The 18508-nt window shown below is 38.3% G+C and overlaps 3 protein-coding genes across 5 annotated transcripts; all 3 read right to left on the bottom strand.

Annotated features, from left to right (window-relative positions):
- Positions 1-3147: 3147 nt before the first annotated feature.
- Positions 3148-4826, bottom strand: LOC108868652 (protein SRC2 homolog). The gene is made up of 2 exons (XM_018652231.2): positions 4071-4826; positions 3148-3913 (listed from the first exon to the last, which is right to left on the bottom strand). The coding sequence occupies exons 1-2, from the start codon at positions 4557-4559 to the stop codon at positions 3413-3415; spliced, it is 990 nt and encodes a 329-aa protein (XP_018507747.2). The 5' UTR covers positions 4560-4826; the 3' UTR covers positions 3148-3412.
- A 929-nt stretch (positions 4827-5755) lies between these two features.
- On the bottom strand, positions 5756-9993 carry LOC103966622 (probable magnesium transporter NIPA8). Of its 2 annotated transcripts, none has more exons than XM_018652230.2 (14): positions 9674-9993; positions 9152-9320; positions 8503-8590; positions 8330-8391; positions 8091-8176; positions 7904-7977; positions 7553-7655; positions 7343-7471; positions 7146-7245; positions 6904-7023; positions 6691-6781; positions 6549-6618; positions 6256-6352; positions 5756-6160 (listed from the first exon to the last, which is right to left on the bottom strand). In XM_018652230.2, exons 2-14 carry the CDS (start codon positions 9242-9244, stop codon positions 5936-5938), a joined length of 1338 nt encoding a protein of 445 aa, XP_018507746.2. In that variant the 5' UTR covers positions 9245-9320; positions 9674-9993; the 3' UTR covers positions 5756-5935. The 2 variants fall into 2 exon arrangements, with proteins under 2 accessions (XP_018507746.2, XP_048434730.1); XM_048578773.1 differs by having other exon boundaries at positions 7140-7245.
- A 2046-nt stretch (positions 9994-12039) lies between these two features.
- LOC103966609 lies at positions 12040-14274 on the bottom strand. Of its 2 annotated transcripts, none has more exons than XM_009379791.3 (2): positions 12896-14274; positions 12040-12443 (listed from the first exon to the last, which is right to left on the bottom strand). In XM_009379791.3, the coding sequence occupies exon 1, from the start codon at positions 13895-13897 to the stop codon at positions 12956-12958; it is 942 nt and encodes a 313-aa protein (XP_009378066.2). In that variant the 5' UTR covers positions 13898-14274; the 3' UTR covers positions 12040-12443; positions 12896-12955. The 2 variants fall into 2 exon arrangements, with proteins under 2 accessions (XP_009378066.2, XP_048434731.1); XM_048578774.1 differs by having other exon boundaries at positions 12040-12495.
- Positions 14275-18508: the final 4234 nt, after the last annotated feature.

Genomic DNA, 18508 nt, shown 5'->3' on the forward strand with positions numbered 1-18508 from the left:
TCTTGAACCCACTTCTGGTAGTTTCCTTTAGAGACTTCCAAAGCGGTGAAATCGAGCTTGTTCAAGTTCGACATGTCCCTAAAACAGAGGGTACAACAAAACGTAGTTAATCATATGGTAATCCATAGATATACATCATAGAACTGTCGGGGTCTATAGACTTGTATTGGTTTAATTTAAACGTGAAAGCTACAGGTTTCATGTGGTAAGTTTTGAATGAACACTTCGGGTTTCAAAGGCACTAAATATGAAACTACATGTTCAATTTATTTTATGAACGATTAGTTCATAAAGAAGATGATCATACGAGAACACAAAATACAATATGATGATTTAAAGTGGATTTCAGTTGCTTCAGGAACGTAAATGTGAAAACTTCAGGACTACGAAAGGATGTCAACGATTCAAAGTAGAAAAATAAATTATTGAATCATTAATGTCCAAAAGTGATCTTCAGGTCAATAATTTTGGATTAATTATCAGATTAATGAACTGTAACTCACTTTTAATTAACTCAATAGATCGGGACCAAACGTGATCGATCGTGGAAACAAATTAATGACAGACGGGTCATATTATATTTGGTTGGTGATAAACCAAGTGATAATTAAACTAGAATTAATTAGCGTAAACCAAAGTACCCAAAAATTAGCATTTGGTTGAAAAAAATAGCGCGGCCCAGCCAAAAGTGGGCTAGTAACGACGCGGGGATAGGCCATGTAGCTCAGCTGCAAGCTATTGAGCCTTGGGAAGGGCAACAGGCTTTTGGGCCGTGTGGTTTGGGTGAGCCCATCAGTAAAAGCTCCTGGTTTGGACCAAAACAAGGCGTAGGAGCAGGCCCAGCCCAAGGCTGGCTTGCGAGTTAGCACTCACGAAGCCCAGCCAAAGCTGGGGTCAAGTTTTGGGCGGAGGCAGTGCGGGCCCAGCAGCACAAGTTACTGGTGAGTGGGCCAATGCTGGGGCGAAGCCCAGCAAGTAACAGGCTACTGCGGGGAGGCCTATGCATAGGTCAAGAAAGGCCTAGCAGCTTTAGGTTGCTGGAGTTGGGCCAGGGACGCGCGGAATAAGACCAAGAAAGCTTCAAGCCTTTTCAATTTGGGCTGGGGGCATCAGTCCCGTGATTACCCTATCAGGCCTAGGGCCTGGGTTGTCTAGCGTGAGCAGTAAAACCCAAATGGTTGTTGTCGTGTGGTCCAGAGCGTCAAACGATGTCGTTCCCATGTTTGCTCCACACAGCTGGGCTGCAGGCCATCTACAGTGATCAACGATGGTGCTTATGGCGGTGCGGTGATGAGCCGCATTAAATTCCCAGAATTTTTATTTTTTTGGACATCTCTAGGGTTTGAAAAACCCTAAATTGCTTCTAATTTATTTATATGATTTGACTCACAAATTCCACATAGCAAAATAATTGCGTAATGCATGAACGTGTGTGTGTGTATATATATATATATATATATTGACAAATATATGAATCATATACAATATATATATATATATATCGGAAGGAAAATATAAATATAAGGGGTTAATGCATCATGGGGAATGTTTTCATGATTCGTGGACGTTTCAAATATCTTACTTTATTTTAAGCGTACCTGATTGGCATAAAACAAATAAAAGCCTTTGAATTTTGTAGAAGAAGACCTCCTGCTACAATCCTTTCAGTTCCTTAGTTTCTAGCAAGAGCGTGCTGATAACGTGTTGTAGGCCTGTTTAACTGAACTGTATTTAGGACTAGAGAGGGAAAGAGGCCGACGACAAGAGAGAGAAGAGAGAGATTTAATTGTGAGGTGTGTGTTGTATCACCCCATTGTACCTTTATTTATAGTAATACGATAGGTTAAATCTTTACCCTAATAATATTACAACTCTAATAGGATATTAACTATTAAAGGGGATATTCAAAGATATCCCTAGATACACTAGGATTTACACAATCACATTCCTATTCTAAATATGACTGCAACAGTGTTACCTTTTTAATGAAGGTAAAACTTAATTATTTATGAACTCTTTGAAGAAATTTTTCGAAGTTTTCAGAACCCAAACATCAGTTTTGACACATGGAGTACCCCTTTAATTAGCTGATATCACATGCCCCACTAAAAGGTTATTTTTTATGAGTAAATTACATGTTACCATCTCAACTTTGAATCACATAACAAACTCACACCTTATCTTTTGAATATTGCAATGCCATACATCAAATTATGAATTTATTGCAATATCATATCTTGTTTCTTTGTCCGCCAATTTGTCTGTTAACAGTTGACGGGAGAGAAGTAGGGCGCATTCCCTCGCCCACTGGAACTCCACGGTGGTACACTAATCCCACGGAGAAGAAGAATCTTTGGCTTACAGAATAATTGATGTTTGGCTTAGAGACAAAAAAAAAAAAATTGACAGGCTGGGCTATTAGGAGGTCGGTAAATTTTGGATTACCGACCACTCCGTGCTTGTTACCCAATAAATAAATAAATAAATTCCAGCTCATCATCTAAGAATTAAATCAACAGAATCCCAATCCCGCTAGTAGACACTTTTAAGTGGTCTAGCTAACTAAGAAACGGGATGAAATATATAGAAATCCTGAAAGAAAAAAAAAGATAACAAATCATAAAAAGAGACAAAGAAATGACCCAGCAAGCTAAACAACATCATTTCAAAGATAAAGATAAGAGTCAAAACTAATCAAGAGATAGGAGGAGAAGGAGACCATTAGTTAAGAAATTTCTCCACGAAGAAGAGTAGGTTAAGATTACGACCATTAGTTGTTAAGAATTTAGAAATATCTCCATAAATGGCTTGTTTGGTACATATATATTAATGGATTGAAATGAATTTAGAATTAATGTATGTTGAAGGATGAAATTATAGAAATATTTGTGAAGAAAACTTAACAACTCTATTCTTCTCCAATTCTTTTTACAATGGTAGGATTAGGAGGGAATTTCCTTCATAGCTAATCCTCTATCCTTTAATTCCCTCCAACTGAAAACCATCCATTTTCATCTTCACTATATTTTGAAATTCGAGAGCTACTTATTCAAATCGACTCATGCATACCAAAAAAGCTCAAAGAGTAAGTAATAAAGTAGCGTGTATGCCCCTCAATTTGTAAATGAAAGATATTTTAAGTTCAAATATGGTAAATTGCGAGTATGATATTATTTTATTCCGCATTTCTTACAAATATATCATTATATTAAAAAAAATAGAAAAAAAAAAAAAAACACAAGAACTTGGTAGAAATGAAAAGGAACGTCATATTGGAAAAATCCCTATTTCCCAACCGGCAGTCAGTCAAAGTCAGACCGGTTGGCCAGGGTTACGATGAAATAGCTACCGGTACCAGTACCAACCACGTCGACGATCCCTCCCGTTATTATTAATATATCAAACTAATTGATTAAAAAAACCCAATTATGTCATCCTGCTGATGTCCATGTCCATGTCCATGTCCATGTCCATGTGGCTGCGGTGGTCCAATCTCTGGGCTCCACGGACCGTAATCATGGTAAGGATGATGGAATGGGCGAGTTGGATGAGAAGGTAGAAGATAATTATATTCTGCCATGGGCGGTGGCGGAGGAGGATGAGGAGGAGGAGGTGGCGGTGGCGGAGGTGGATAATAGGCATGAACATGATCATCTGCTGGGGGTAGCACCGGTGGTGGCGGAGGAGGATTATAATTGTAATGGGCACTAGTAGTATGAGTTTGATGTAATTCCATTAGCGAGCTGGCCGGATGGCAGACTTGGTTACTGCTGTTGAGCTTGTTGTGGTAGCCGGCGCTGCTAATATTGCTATTGCTAATACATATATCATCGTCACCGTCTTCAAATGTAATTGTGGGATATTGGATACGCAGCGGCTGACGATCATGAACATCATGCCTTCCAGCACTACCCTTTTCAAATGGACGACCAAAACCAAATCAAATATTAGTATATGTATATAATGATCACTATAACTATTATTATTTTCACAATTTCACTATATATACATATGTATGTATACGTAATTAAGAGGGATGCATGGTTCATATGGGTGTATTGTATATGTACCTCAAATTTGTAAGGTAGCTTCGAATTCAGTAGTTTGTAGGAGAAGTTCAGTATCCCATTGGGTTTTTTATCGCTAGTCGTCACCTGATAATTTACATACCTTGCCAATGCATCGTGCTGCTGTTGTAAGCGTATGAGATCCTTCAAGGGCACACGAACCTCTCCTATACTCCTGTCTCCGATTCCCAACAGGCCCATACCCTCGTGTCGCAGATCGAAGTGAATGAAGAGATCATCATCGTCATCAAACTGATCAAACTCAAAGCGCATCTCGTGATTCCATTCTGGATTCCCATCCCCTTCCTTATCTGTTGGTGTTCTATTCATCATTTGTTTTTGTTGATCCACCACCACCTGCTGCTTATTGTCATCCTTTTGCACCGACACAAGCGCGTAAACTGACAGCTTCTGGAAGAAATTGAAGGCTTTCAGATCTTTGCACGACACCACTTTGATTTCTACGATCGCACCTCCTCTGCTGGATTCCATATGTAGATATATCGATATATATTCCTGCAGGCTAAGGCTGCAGGCGCACCAAGTGTCTCCTCTCTCTTGAGTCGAGCAGTAGATATACAAATCTCAAACTTCAAATAATTATAGGACTGCAAGTTTGCAACTCAAACGGAATTTGATCTCATCCACTTTCTAGGATTCCTCGTATCTTAATCATTCGTATTGTGCGGCCAGAGATTATTTAATTTTTTTTTTATTATTTAAAATTAAACATAAATAGTATCTAACGAAAACTAACTGCACGATATACGATAAACGATTAGAATGTGGAAATTCTTAGGCATCCCAACCACCCCCCCCCCCAACAAACAAAGTGAATCCAGAGGATCCTCTTCCAACTCAAAGTACAAGATACCGCTCAACTATATTTCTTTTTCGGGCAACTACAATTCATTACACGTCTCCAGAGTCTACATTTCAATTTTCAACACTTAATTTTTTTTTTCATAGATCAAATTTTGGATAAAAACAAATAACACAACTACCAAAATTCTATCATGCTCTGTGTATCATTTATAGGTTTTTTTGGTCAAAATAGTCTATGAGATTTGCCTAACTCCTTATTTTGGTTTCTAAAATTTGAAATCAATAAAAACGGTCCATGAGATTGTCCGCCATCAATCATTTTGGTCATTCGTTAAAAAATTATGTTAAATAAGGATCAAAATAACAAAATTACTCTCAATCTAATAAACAATAGGCTAAAATAATTTGACAAAATTTGATGGTATTTTTGTCATTTTATCCTTATTTTATGGAAATTTGTCACAGAATGATCAAAATGATTGATTATGGACAAACTCAATAACCAATTCTATCGATTTCAAATTTCAAAGACCAGTGTGAGGAGTTATGCAAATCTCAAAGACCATTTTGGCTAAAAAGCCTAATTTATATCTCTATTTAAAAATGTTCTTAATTTTTATTTATTTAATTTATTTCAATCTGATAATTATAAATAAATAAAGGTAAACAGTCATTTCCCGTAAAAATATATAATAATGCTGTTTTTCTTATCATGAATGAAGAATGAAGTATTATTGTTTAATTTTTCAGTGTTAAGTCTAGTTATTTTTTAAGAACTTTTACACGATGATAAACCAATTGTGTGGGGGCGTCGGTGCATAAAGGTGATGAAAATGCAAATCGATCGATAGGGAAGGCAAAGGTGATCTAAAGCTTTCTTCCAAATATATTAGCAAAGAATATACAATAACGTGACGAATTACACCTCGTTAAAAAAACATCAAAGCACAATACAACGAATCCTAAACATTTGTATTTCTACAAAACACAACAAAATGAATATAATTCCCTCCTAAGAAGCAATTTAATGCAATTTACTACTCCTATCGCGGGCTCTCAGAGAGCACGGGGTTTATCTCCAGCGTTTTTGTAGCATCTTCATCCATGGACATCTTGGTCCAACCAGAATTTCTGATGGAGAAAATCTTGGCGCGGTCAAACCCATTTCCTCTAAAGCCCGTTATCTTTGATGACACCATAGGCATCACGAGGACAGCAGATGCATTGATTGAATCATCTCCAAATCCCAGTGACAATGCACAAGCAGTCTGTAAAAGGATCCAAGTTCAGAGCATTAAAAGTCAGTCATGCGATATTTACCAGGATTCTATCTCAGTAAATTCAACAAGCCAGTTTAGATCACCTTTGCCTTCACTATCGCATCTGAAATCTTCACCAGGATTCCTTGCACAAATGATCGTGTGTCTCTAATTTGTACATCTTCAGATGAAACAGCAAACCTGTAACACCCACGCAGGTGTCAAACAGTGGTGAAATTGACAAAAAGAATACTGATCCAGCTCAAATTTGAAAGCATGTGCTACAACATATGTTTTTAAACTAAAACAACAGTGTAATATCCACTCTTGCACTGCTATCAATATGCTACAATATTGAAATCATATAATAAAAGTTGCATAAAAGAATGAATTGTACCTGCCCATGTCTTTTGGAATGCTTGAAGACACCACAGAAACTAAAGATGGATTTTCTTTGACTTCAGCACCTGAAATTTAAAGAGTTAGTTCACGTCTTGATATTCTGCCAGCTTAAAAATTTTAAAATATAAATCAAATACCTCTGGAATCATCAGGTGCCAGCAAAGTAATGCCTACGAACACAGACATCATTCCCAGTATGAACATTGTTGTCCTTAGTGCATCTAATACCTGTTTTGAGACCAAAAATATGCTTTTCACACGACCTCAAAAACATATTCCAAGGAAAAAAATGTTTTGGGGTGGGGTGGGGGGCTGCGGGTGGTGTGTGGGGGTGGGGAGAGACAGAGAACCTGGTATTCTTGAAAATATACAAATCCTGTACAAATGGAAAAGAATGTCCAAGCAATCTGAAACATAGGAACAATAAGAATTGCATCGAAAAATGACAATCCTTCATTCAAACGAGCCATCTGCACAAGTAGAAGTGGAAAGTGTTAATATAAAAGTTAAATAAAGAACCATAGCAAGACAACATGCAATTGCAGCAATTTGTGAGACAAGTAATCTAGAGTTAATCTGCAATAACTGATACCCAAAATCCAGCTGTACTTAGAAATAAAAGGAGCATGGAGTATGTGAACCAGCTATGTAACTGATAACTGCTAGATATGGCCAAACGTAGCAGGTTAGATCTGCCACGAAAAAACAAGGGAATTAGAAACAGAAGGGAATTGCATGATTGCACCACGTGCATTACACAAGGAGAACTATCATGGAAAGATAACTTACAGAGATTTTGCAAACAACACTGAGAATGATCCAACAGCACCTGAAACTATAGCATAGGAAAAAGGAAGCAGCATATGCCAATAGGGTCTCAGATCCTGGCCAGAAACAGCATGCAGAAGTTCTCCTCTCCTGTATATCCAGAAATTGATGTAAATGAAATTTGTTGGAGCCATACCAATAAGAAGGAAGAGTTCATCACTTAATTCCCACCTGTAAATGGAGTGATGCAAGGCAACAACTAAAACCAAAATCATACAGTAAAATAGGAATGCAATATTGCTGTATTTCTCAGCCAGCTGTTCAGGTGTGTATACTGTAACAAAAACAATTAAACTTCATTACATTTGAGTTTGTGGAGAAAGTCTTTTCTGCAGCAGTTATATATTACGGCCCTCTCACAATAACCAGTCATGTGACCAGCACACATGGGGATGGATGTGATAAGGCTGTTGTATGCAATGTTTGTAGGGACGATCGTTGTACTTGTGTGTGTGTGTGTGTGTGCGTGTGTGTTTACAACAGGGGGGAGTTTGGGATGGTACTTGAAAATGAATCATGTACCAGGTGACTGGTGGTTGCCAAAAGCAACAAGAAAAATATTCCCGATAACAATAAAGGCTGTGGCAACCATTACCCTGTAAAGAAAGCAGTCTTATTACATAGAGATGTACTCAGAAATATATGTAAAATGGATCTATGGACAGCATTACAGTTATGAAAATTCAATCTCACTCAGATTATAACGTACTTTACAGTCACCATTTTGTTTAACACAAAGTAAGCAAAGGCAATGTTGGATACAAACTGAACAGAACCCAGTGCCGCAAGAAGTGACTGCATGGAAGGATACAAGAAAACAAAACTAATTAGAAATAACAAACTCATCCAGATATTCTTGTCGCAGATGTTGACATCAGTGTATGTATAGTACTAATCCTACTTTGTGGATTCAAATAACAAGGCTAACAAAATAGAGTTTATACTGACCTGAGCAGCATATCCAAAGGATACAAAATTTAGGCAATTACCAAGAGCAAAAAATAAAAAGCCTGCATATGAAGAAAGCTAACTTATTTTAAGTCCTGTGTTCGTAATCCACCATGCAAACTAGAATATCCAAACAGTTAGAACAGATGAAGCACTGAGAGAGAAAAATGTACCAACTCTCCATGTCTGATAGTGTATGATAGGCTTCAAAGGAAGCTTTCCATTTCCTCCGTCACTTTCTAGTATTGAATGTCTCTCTCTCTGCCAAAACAAAAAATAAACATTCTGACAATTGCCTCATGGTATAAATACAGTTCCCAGTATTAAATTGCTACAGAAGGAACACAGGTGGCTCAAGTCTGCATTTTCAGACTAGCTACAAAGTGGTTGACAGCATACAAGAATTGAAAACACACAAAATGTAGATGTTCTCGCATACATCAAATGAAAACACACGAAATGTAGATGTTCTCGCATACATCAAATGAAAACTATGAAGTCAATGGAAGTGAAAGTCTGACTAATGAAGATTTAGCATGCAGAGAAGAATGAAAGGTGTGGTTTGTATTGTTGCTTGCCAGCTGCATGTTGATTGTTCAAGCAACAATGTGCAGTAACAGTTAGAGTAGAAGTGCTAAAAAGAGGAAAAAGCATACACACCCTACTAGTGGGAAAGTCATCACAATAACATGTGGAAGGTTATAAATTTGCCTAAAGATTGTTAGACACGATCACAATTCATAATGGTTCAACGAGAAGAAGGTAATGAGCAAACATACACACAAGACAGCCACCCAAAGTAATAGAGTATGGAGAATAAACCTCGTTATGCCCCAATTTGAGAAGGTTAGTTCCAAAGTTGATGGCAATGCTGCCAAAAAGGTTAATGAAAGCTCCAACGACCCACTCCCCCATGGATTAGAGAGAGATGTGAAGCCGAGGCTGCATGCAGCTTAGGTGTCAAGTTGCCAACCAATATTACTTACTGAACCTGGCACAAGTAGAAACAATCACATATATAGCAGCGATTTGCAAGGGAAATGTTTGAGGAATTCCCAATGTCTCGCACATTAACAGACAATCTGACAGATGTAACTCTATATGATATAATATGATATGATACGATACAAAAGAGCAAAAATAACATGTATGTATGATTGTAATTCTATATGATATGATTCACAATTCAGATGAAAAAAATTAATATTTATTATCATTTCGTTTCGATTCGATAGATCAGGCATAAGAATAAGAAATCATAAATACATTTAACAAACAAATAAATTCATAAAGAAAAAAGAAGAAAAATATAGAAAGAAACCACATTTGGAGCTATTAATTTACCCCTCTTTCTCAAGGACAAGTTGGAATTTCGATCGAGGCGGATCCAAATTGTGAAGGTATTTACTTTTCTTGTGTTTCTGTTTAATCTGTGTGTTATTTCCCGAAGAGAGAAGGAGAAGATAATTGTAAAGGAGAACAGAATCCCAGATGCGAGATCGATGGATGGATAGGTGTGAAAGACTTGAGATTAAGGAGGAAAGGATTAGGGAAGAATGAATGCCAGAAATGCCAGAAATGCCAGAAACAAGAAAGAAGAGGAGAGACGACGAGGGAGAAGAAGACAGAAAAGAAAGAGTTGTCCGGTCAATAGCCCAAGGCGTGATGCTTCAACGCACGCTATGACGGCCTTACTCTTCAACTTGTCGGCAAGACAATCACCTACGCTAACCCTCATGACAACAAAACTATAACTGCTATCATCTGTCCGTCCATCTTTGTTTTTTTTTCGCTTGGGTAAGGAGTGGGCTCCACTAACTGTCATTGAAGTAGTTAATCTTGGATTTGGATCCTCTCCTGAGCTAATGGAGAGGATCCTCCTCATCAATCATCTTGGACCGTTGGATTTTTATCCAACGGCTACAAATAGAGAATCTTTTAAAGTTATAATAATTGTAGCCATTGGATAAAAATTCAACGGCCCATGATGATTGATGAGGAAGATCCTCTCCATTAGCTCAGGAGAGGATCCAAATCCATTAATCTTCGCCTCTAAACTGCCAGCAACGTCTTTACAAAGAGACCGGATTCTCACCGGTCTTCTTTGTGAGGATTTCTAGGATTTGTGAATCGTGTTCGTTCATCGTATATCGTATGGTTAAAAATTATTTTAAATATTTTTATTTAAAAATAAACATAAACAGTACTTAAAAAAACTAATCGCATGATATACGATAAATGATACGATTTACAAATTCTTAAGATCATCACCAAAGAATCCGGAGAGGATCCTGTTGGCTTTACAAGGCGGGTTGTAGTTTGTTTGTTTGACATCATTAGGCTATTACTAGTAATTCCATTAAACCCTGAAAAACATTACCTCAGCTCTTCAAATTAATTCAACTAATTCTAACTAACCAACTGGAATCACCTCTCACGAGGTTGAAGCACGACGAGTATCTGCACACTCTCTGCCCATCGACTACATGTATCGCTGAACCAATTTGCAGTTTTTGTAGTTAGAACATACAAATATATTTTGAAGAAAATTTAATATTGTATTATTGAAAACTCGTGTCAATGCAATATGTAAGGATGAGAGCACGCGAATATATCACTTATAAGCTATTTACTTTTTGACACCAACTTTCAACTATGTATATATACTTTTACAAAACGCATTACCTCCCTCAAAAATAAAAAATTAAAATTAGTTCCCGTCTTCAATCAACATATTGATCAATTGTGCCGATAATTTTACAAAAGTATTCCGTCTCACATGCATTTCCCTCTCTTGGAAATGTAGCAGAGAAATCAGTTGAGGTGGCTAGCTAGCTAGCTAGCTAATTTCTCTCAACCTCTCGTTTATTTGTGATCAGGATTCCGAGCATTCAGGAATATCATAAAATATAACACGGAGTCCCTTTCTTTTGGTGTGACCAAAATACATTTCCAGATAATGCATAGGTTCTTACTGTAGTGTGTCGTGTGATTAACATCTTTGTATCTTCTTGTGGTGGATAACTGACATATGATGAAGCGTCCTAGCTAAGAGAGAATTAAGCATAGCTGTTTGAATTCAATGTCCTAGCTAGCCAAAAGATGGAGTTTTGTGCTCTTGTCCTTGTTGCATTATCCGTCGGAAAAACTTGAGCTAACAATCACATTTTTAATCGGTTTTCGACCAAAACCATCGTATTTGAGTAACTCTGGTCAATGCCATTTACGCCCTTCCGGACTCCCAGTAAGGGAAATGCTATTCGTAACACAGCTTATACAAACACAAAAATGAATGAAACACACACGGTTCTTTAGAGGACACCATTAGTAGTACCACAACTTTCTCATACTAATCAATTATAATTGTTCTGTTTTTCAGCCCTCCACTTCATCAACTTCATACCTTCATATAACAAATTTCTAAACAAACAGTAACTTAATCCAACACCCACTCTAATTATGCAAACAATATAACTGCACAGTATAAGTTGGTGTCAAACATACTCTTTAATCGTCATCTTATCATATATGCTATAGAATGACAATATTTTATCTACGCAATAGTCAATACCAAGCACAACAAAGTCATTTGGTGTCGTCGATCAAAATCCTGAGATTGCACTTCTCCTGCTTAAATTAACACATATGAGCAGACACACAAAGCACTGCCAGAATAAATTTACAAAGATGTACAAAAACATGAAACCAAATGGAACAACCACCTGAATCTATTTCCAAGATGAGAGTATCTAAAGTTTCAAATGCGCGTTGAAACTTGTTACAAAGCACCTGAGAGATTATACCATACCATACCATATGAAAAAGAACCAAACAGTTTTCAATTCAAAATATCTACCAACCAAGGAGTGCTTTGCAGTGAAATGCAGGAGTTCAGGTACCTTCACTATCCGCAAAGCTACCCCATGTATGGTAACAGATCTTACTTGTCGGTTACTTCAGTAAGAAGGAGACTAATAAAATCATTGCATCTGGTTTTCTTTCTTTAGTGAAGCTGTTAGTGAAGAGCTTTAGAATCTTTCATGCCCACATTGCCATCCCACCCACACTATGTGAGTCTATTTCCATAAGCACAGGTGTCCCTAATCATGCAATCCTGGGAAGAAGTTGAAGATGTCTCAAACGAATGGTTAACCCGACATTGCCACCTAAATGGTATTTTCATTTTACTAGTTCATTACAACATGGTAGGCAGTAAAGGCCCTTAAAGCAGTACGCCAGCAAAACAAGTAATCTAATCTAATTGACAAGAACAAAGGAAGAAACCACACAACAAACAGGCAGGAAATAAGAGAGGAGCCGGATTCATTAATGTAACAATGTAAGAGTAGGAGAGAGGGCAACATTGGGCAAGAAGTAAAAAAAAAAGAAGATACCAGAGCCAAAAGAAAGAGTAGAGCAGTTTGCAGTTTGTACTTGTGATGGTAACATAATGCAACTAATGTTAATGGTATACACACAGAATTAAAAATCTGCCGGATGTCATCACAGTAGTACTACAGTGATTTAAAGAAAAAGAACCCAAAAAAAAAAAAAAAAAAAAAGTACCGGTGATTCTCCTGAACGAGGGTGAGGGTGAGGGTGTGGGTGTGGATGCTAGGCTGCTAGCTAAGCCTGAGTGCCGCTCAAGGCCTTCATCTGAATGTGGTTGTGGTCGGAGGAGGGGGCAGCGTTGGGCAAGGCCTCGTATGAACCCAATCTGCGGATTCCAACAGACTTGGTAACGACGGCGTAGGTGACCATGACAATGAGCAGGACAAACATGACGTGCACCAAGAACACCAGATCCAAAATGGCCACCGCCCTGAACCGGGACTCGTCCAGGTCGCACTTGGTGGAACCCTCAACCGCGTTTACCACGTCCAGCAGCCTGTGGCACCCCTCCGGGATGAACGCCTCCACGTACAGCGACAGCCCCGTCTGCAACACCCACAGCCCCTGCAAGCACATGGCCGCCCCTAACCCCACATCCGCCACGAACACCCTCGGCTGGCACGCCAGAACCACGCACAGCCCTGACGCCACCGCCGTGATCCGACCGGAAACCGAGTCGCACTTGGCCTGCAGATCCGACATCTGCACCGACGCTGCCCCCCACGACACGAGCGATTGCAGGTAGAAGAGGGCCGCGGACAGCCCGAACACCAGATCCGAGGGCAGCGGAAGAACCGATGGAGCACACTCGGAAAGCAGCAGAGCCAGCGTGAGCACCAAAAAGAGGAAGAGGGAGGCCGCGGACTGCAGGGACGTGAATCGGTGGACGGGGGTGCGGCCCTTGAGGAGTGGGTCGGCGTCGAAGGAGGTGAGGGTCTGGTGGACGACGGCGACCAATAGGCAGGCGATTATGGCATAGAGCTGGAGATACCTGAGGCGATGATGAGGAGGAGGATTAAGGTTGGAAGAGGAAGAGGAGAGGGGGAAGGGGTGGTAGGGCTTGGCGGCGTAAGACTGTGGAGATTTGAGGTGGTTGCGGGTGGTGGCCACCATGTGGTAGAGTCCCAGTGATACCAATGCGGAGGAAGACAAAATCTGGTATACTAGGGCTGCCATTTCTCTCTCTTTCTCTCTCTCTCTCTTTCCCTGCTTATTCTACTGCTGCTTCAATCCTTATCTCTCTCTTGAGTTTTGAGTCTTGGAGTTTTGAGTCGCGAATCGATTACTTGTTTTCAAATAAATACTCGCAATGAAATAAATAAACAAAAAACGAGGAGGAGGCAGGCCAAAGCTAAACACAGGCAGTCATCGCTCGACCTCCGCTCCGATCCCAACCAGATCCTAATCAGATGATCCTCCTAATTACTTAGATCCTCGGATCCTGAGAAGCGTATGATATAGAAGCCGATGACCGCTGTAGATGATTCACATAACCTCTGCAAACTCTCCTTCCCAACTCACCCATCATTTCAATTCTCAAAATTCTTGCGCTAGAAATTGTTTTATGTATGGGGCCGGGTCACTTTTCTTTCTATGATGTGATATCTACGGACTATATTCTATTTTTTACATATCTTTTTATTTTTAATTGTCGGATCGAATGAATTAAAAAATATTAACGGATAAAAGTTATTAAAAATTTGTAAAAAGTAAAATAAAGTGTGTGAATAACACATTCTTCTTTTTACATGGGCATTTTGGCGCATTGCCATTAGGTGAGGCAACAATGCAAATTTTGCATTTTCTTTAGGTAGATTGTAAAAAGAAAAGTAAAATTATGGCTGTTTTAGGGTTTTAAATACGGCAGTGTTCACACATTCATTTTTATTTTCACACAATTTTGTTTTATTTTAGTCATTGAATTTTTTCAACTCATTTGATCTCACTATCAAAATTAAACTATGAAAGTTCAAGGTATTGATTATGTTTTTTCGACAAAATTAAATGTCTATAAAATCCAAATATACTTTATAAATTGTTTATAAAAATCCTTTTGTATTCAATAAGAATTTGATTTCAATTCAGTTTGAAATGTGAAAGACTTTTTTATTTTATGAATTTAGCGAGATTTTATAGTGCGCTTTGGGTCATAATAAAGTAAGCATTTTAAGGGGTGTATTCAATTGAGTATTTTTTTTTTTTTTAACAAACGATATTATCTAAACTAAAAGGATAGGGAGTCGGATAAGACTCGAACTGCGCTAGCCATAATAATGTCTTTGACGAAAATCGAATATGAGACATCTCACTTACTAGCTAGAGAAATACAACTAAGTGGCTTATTCAATTGAGATTAGTCATTTTAAATTTTAATCATGGTATTCAATCAAGATTCTACCACAAGTCTAGATTTATTCAATCAAGATTACTTCTAACACGGTTTGTATAGATCGGCGACTATTATTCCAGCCATGTCAGAGTCATTATTACGCATCTCTGGAGTTGTGGTCACATGTTCGAATCTTGGGTAGCAAAATCAATATAATGGGTTACAATGACCTTAGCCATCAAGTCCTAGGTGCCTATGTTCCACTCAGATGCAAACATTTTCTCAGGGTCGAGTTAGGGCAATGGGGTGTTAAGAGCAACTCCACCGTTGCAAATGCCCCCTAGGGCTATTCACTATTTAATCCACCAAGTGAACAGTAACTGCCCTTAATGAACAGTAACTGTCTTTTGCATCTCCACCCTTACACTGAATAGCCCTGACAATAGGCAATAAAATATTAGTATTTTTTTATTTATAAAATAATAAAAAATAATTTTATTAATAATTTCGGATAAGATTTTTAATCATTCTCGTTGTGCCATGTGTCATTATCGGAAAATGCAATTATTGGTGATGGGTTCCAATAAGATTTTTATCCAATGCCCTCGTGCCACGTGTCGTTACATTTTCAGAATCGTTGAGGATAGATTTCTGATTAGATTTTTAACCAATCACATCGCGCCACGTGTCACAATCTATTTACAATCTTTGAGGATAGATTTTGATCATATTTTTAACGAATGACGGCATACCATGTGGCATTATTTACAACCTAATCCTTTTTGAATCCTCCATATAATCCACCATCCATCCTCAGAAATCTCACACCAATTTTCTCAAGATCTCTATCATTATTCATAGTTTATGTTTCCTTTGTCACCAAAATCAAAATCTGTATCATTATTCGTAGTTTCTACTTCCTTCTTACAATGTCTTCTTCTTCAAGGATGATGTGGGAAATCGATCAGCAAGAGGAAGAATTGTTTAACCAATCAGAATGAATGTTCAATCTCCAGGTGCCCCAAAATGAGATGGAAGAGGATGAGGAGCGTAGAAGGAGAGATGACGAAGCAAGAATGGCAAAAGCCTCACATTCTCGTTGAGTCATCTAAGCTGTGACTCAGATCTGCAGGCCCAGCTATTCCGTAAACCTTGATAGAAGCAGGCAACGATGAGGTACGAATCTCTTGGACGATTATTTTGTCCGTAACAGTACATTCCCTGATATGTACTTTAGACGTCATTTTAGAATGGAACGACATTTGTTCAACAAAATCATGATTGCTGTTTCCAACCATGATTCTTACTTTGGGCAAAAGAAAGATGTTTTTGGTGTTACGGGTCTCCTTCCTGAGCAAAAAATTATTGCTACCATGCAGATGCTTGCATATGGAGCATTGCAGACCAAGTAGATGAGATAGTGAAGATGGGGAAATCAACCATTCTTGAGTACCTGATGAGGTTTTGCGAAGCAATCGAATCTATCTACACTGTAGAGTACTTCTGGAAACCTACTGAGATGGTATTGCAAAGGCTTCTGAAGAATGACGAAATGCGAGGTTTTCCTAAGATGATTGGAAACATCGACTATATGCACTGGACCTGGAAAAATTGTCCAAGTGCATGGCAAGGTACTTATGGGGACATAAAATGAGCAAAAAATATCATTTTGGAGGCGGTGGCATCTTTTGATACATAGATTTGGCACGCCTTTTTGGGGTTCCGGGAGCTCAAAATGACCTCAATGTCTTTGCCCAATCCTAGTGTTCAACGATGTCCTGCAAGGTAAGGCACCAAAAGTCACGTACTGGGTCAACGGACATAAGTACGGCCATACTACCTAGCATACGACATTTACCTAAGGTGGTCATCATTTGTCAAAATAGTGCCACGTCGCGAAGTGCAAAGGAAAAACACTTTGCAAGCTATCAAGAGGGGTGCATGAAGGATGTGAAGCGTTGTTTTGGTATCCTCCAAGCTCGTTGGGCGATTGTCAAGGGTGCTGCCAGAATGCTTGATTTAGAGTCGCTTCGATCCATCATGATGACGTGCATCATTCTTCACAACATGATTGTGAAAATGAGTACGATTATGATGTCATTCATGAATATGAGCCAAATATGATAAACAATTCCAAAACATAAATATATTGTGCTCATGACGCCACTGAAGAACCTGTGCAACACGAGCCATTATAAAGGGATGGACGTTATAATGAAAGACTCGTTCAACAATATACTGCACTTCAGAAGCCATATATGCACAATGCCCAGCAAATTGACCTGATAGAGCACCAGTGGGAATTGAAACAAGCTCAAGATACTTAAGTTCATTTAGTGTGTTTTTTTTTATTTGGTGTGTTTATTTAATTTTATTTGGTGTGTTTTTTAAGTTCATTTAGTGAGTTTTTTATTATTTGGTATGTTTATGTAATTTTACTTGGTATGTTTTTTAAGTTCATTTAGTGAGGTTTTTTTTTTATTATTTGGTATGTTTATGTAATTTTATTTGGTGTGTTTATGTCCTTTGAATAAAGAATGTCTTAGTTTAAATAAATTACCAAATTAAATAAATATAATCTTAGTTTAAATAAAGTACTATATTCAATCAAAAATATTTAGAATTCATTTTTATGTGGTGTTAGGATCATCTTCTCTTGTAGTGCTAGGACCATTTCCTCTTACTCTCGCTTCTCTTACACGCCTCTCTCGGACCACGTCCGCTTTCTTCGAATTCCAAAAATATTTAGAATTCAAAGACTTCCTTTCTAAAGGCATGTTCATAATGTCATGATCTCGTTGAGCCCTTCCTTCTTTTCTAATCTCTTCCCTTTCTTGCCTAAGTAGCTCTCTTTCTCTCTTATTAGCTTGAAATTCTCTCTCAACATCTACAGTTTTTGCCTCATCTCTGGCCTTATCAACCTCAAATTTAGCCATTTCCCTCGCCAAACTTAATTCACCTTGGCGAGCAAGTTCTTCCATATACTTTGCATAATCATTCTTGGAAGCATTCCCTTTTCTCTTTGAAGCCTTCTTACGTTGAGGCCTAATTGGATAACAGGTCGATTCCAACGCTTATTCAAGTGGGGCATTTCCGGCACTTCTTCTGCGTCATCTTCATCATGAACATGCAAGGCATGATCGGGCGTAGAGTAGTAGAGGGGTGTTGTTCATGACTACTTTTGGACCGACAGACACAACTCTGAATTTAGGACAGTCTTTGACAATATTCCAACATTCCTACTGAGTGAATGATTGCTTTTGGTTTTTGAATTTAGTATTATACCAAGCTTGTGCTTGAAGTGTCTACACAATGAGGGAGAAGAAATAATATTAATCAAAGTAGCTAATGTAAATTTGGGTATAGTATAGTACAAACAAATAAATAATATATTGTTACCTAATCCGCTAAATTTTCCCCAATTCGAAGATTACTACTAACTTGTGTCAAGGCGTCTC

The sequence above is a fragment of a genome, unplaced genomic scaffold (assembly GCF_019419815.1).
Source record: "Pyrus x bretschneideri cultivar Hongxiangsu unplaced genomic scaffold, Pyrus_bretschneideri_v1 Contig13, whole genome shotgun sequence".
In the NCBI taxonomy this organism is placed as follows: Eukaryota; Viridiplantae; Streptophyta; class Magnoliopsida; order Rosales; family Rosaceae; genus Pyrus; species Pyrus x bretschneideri.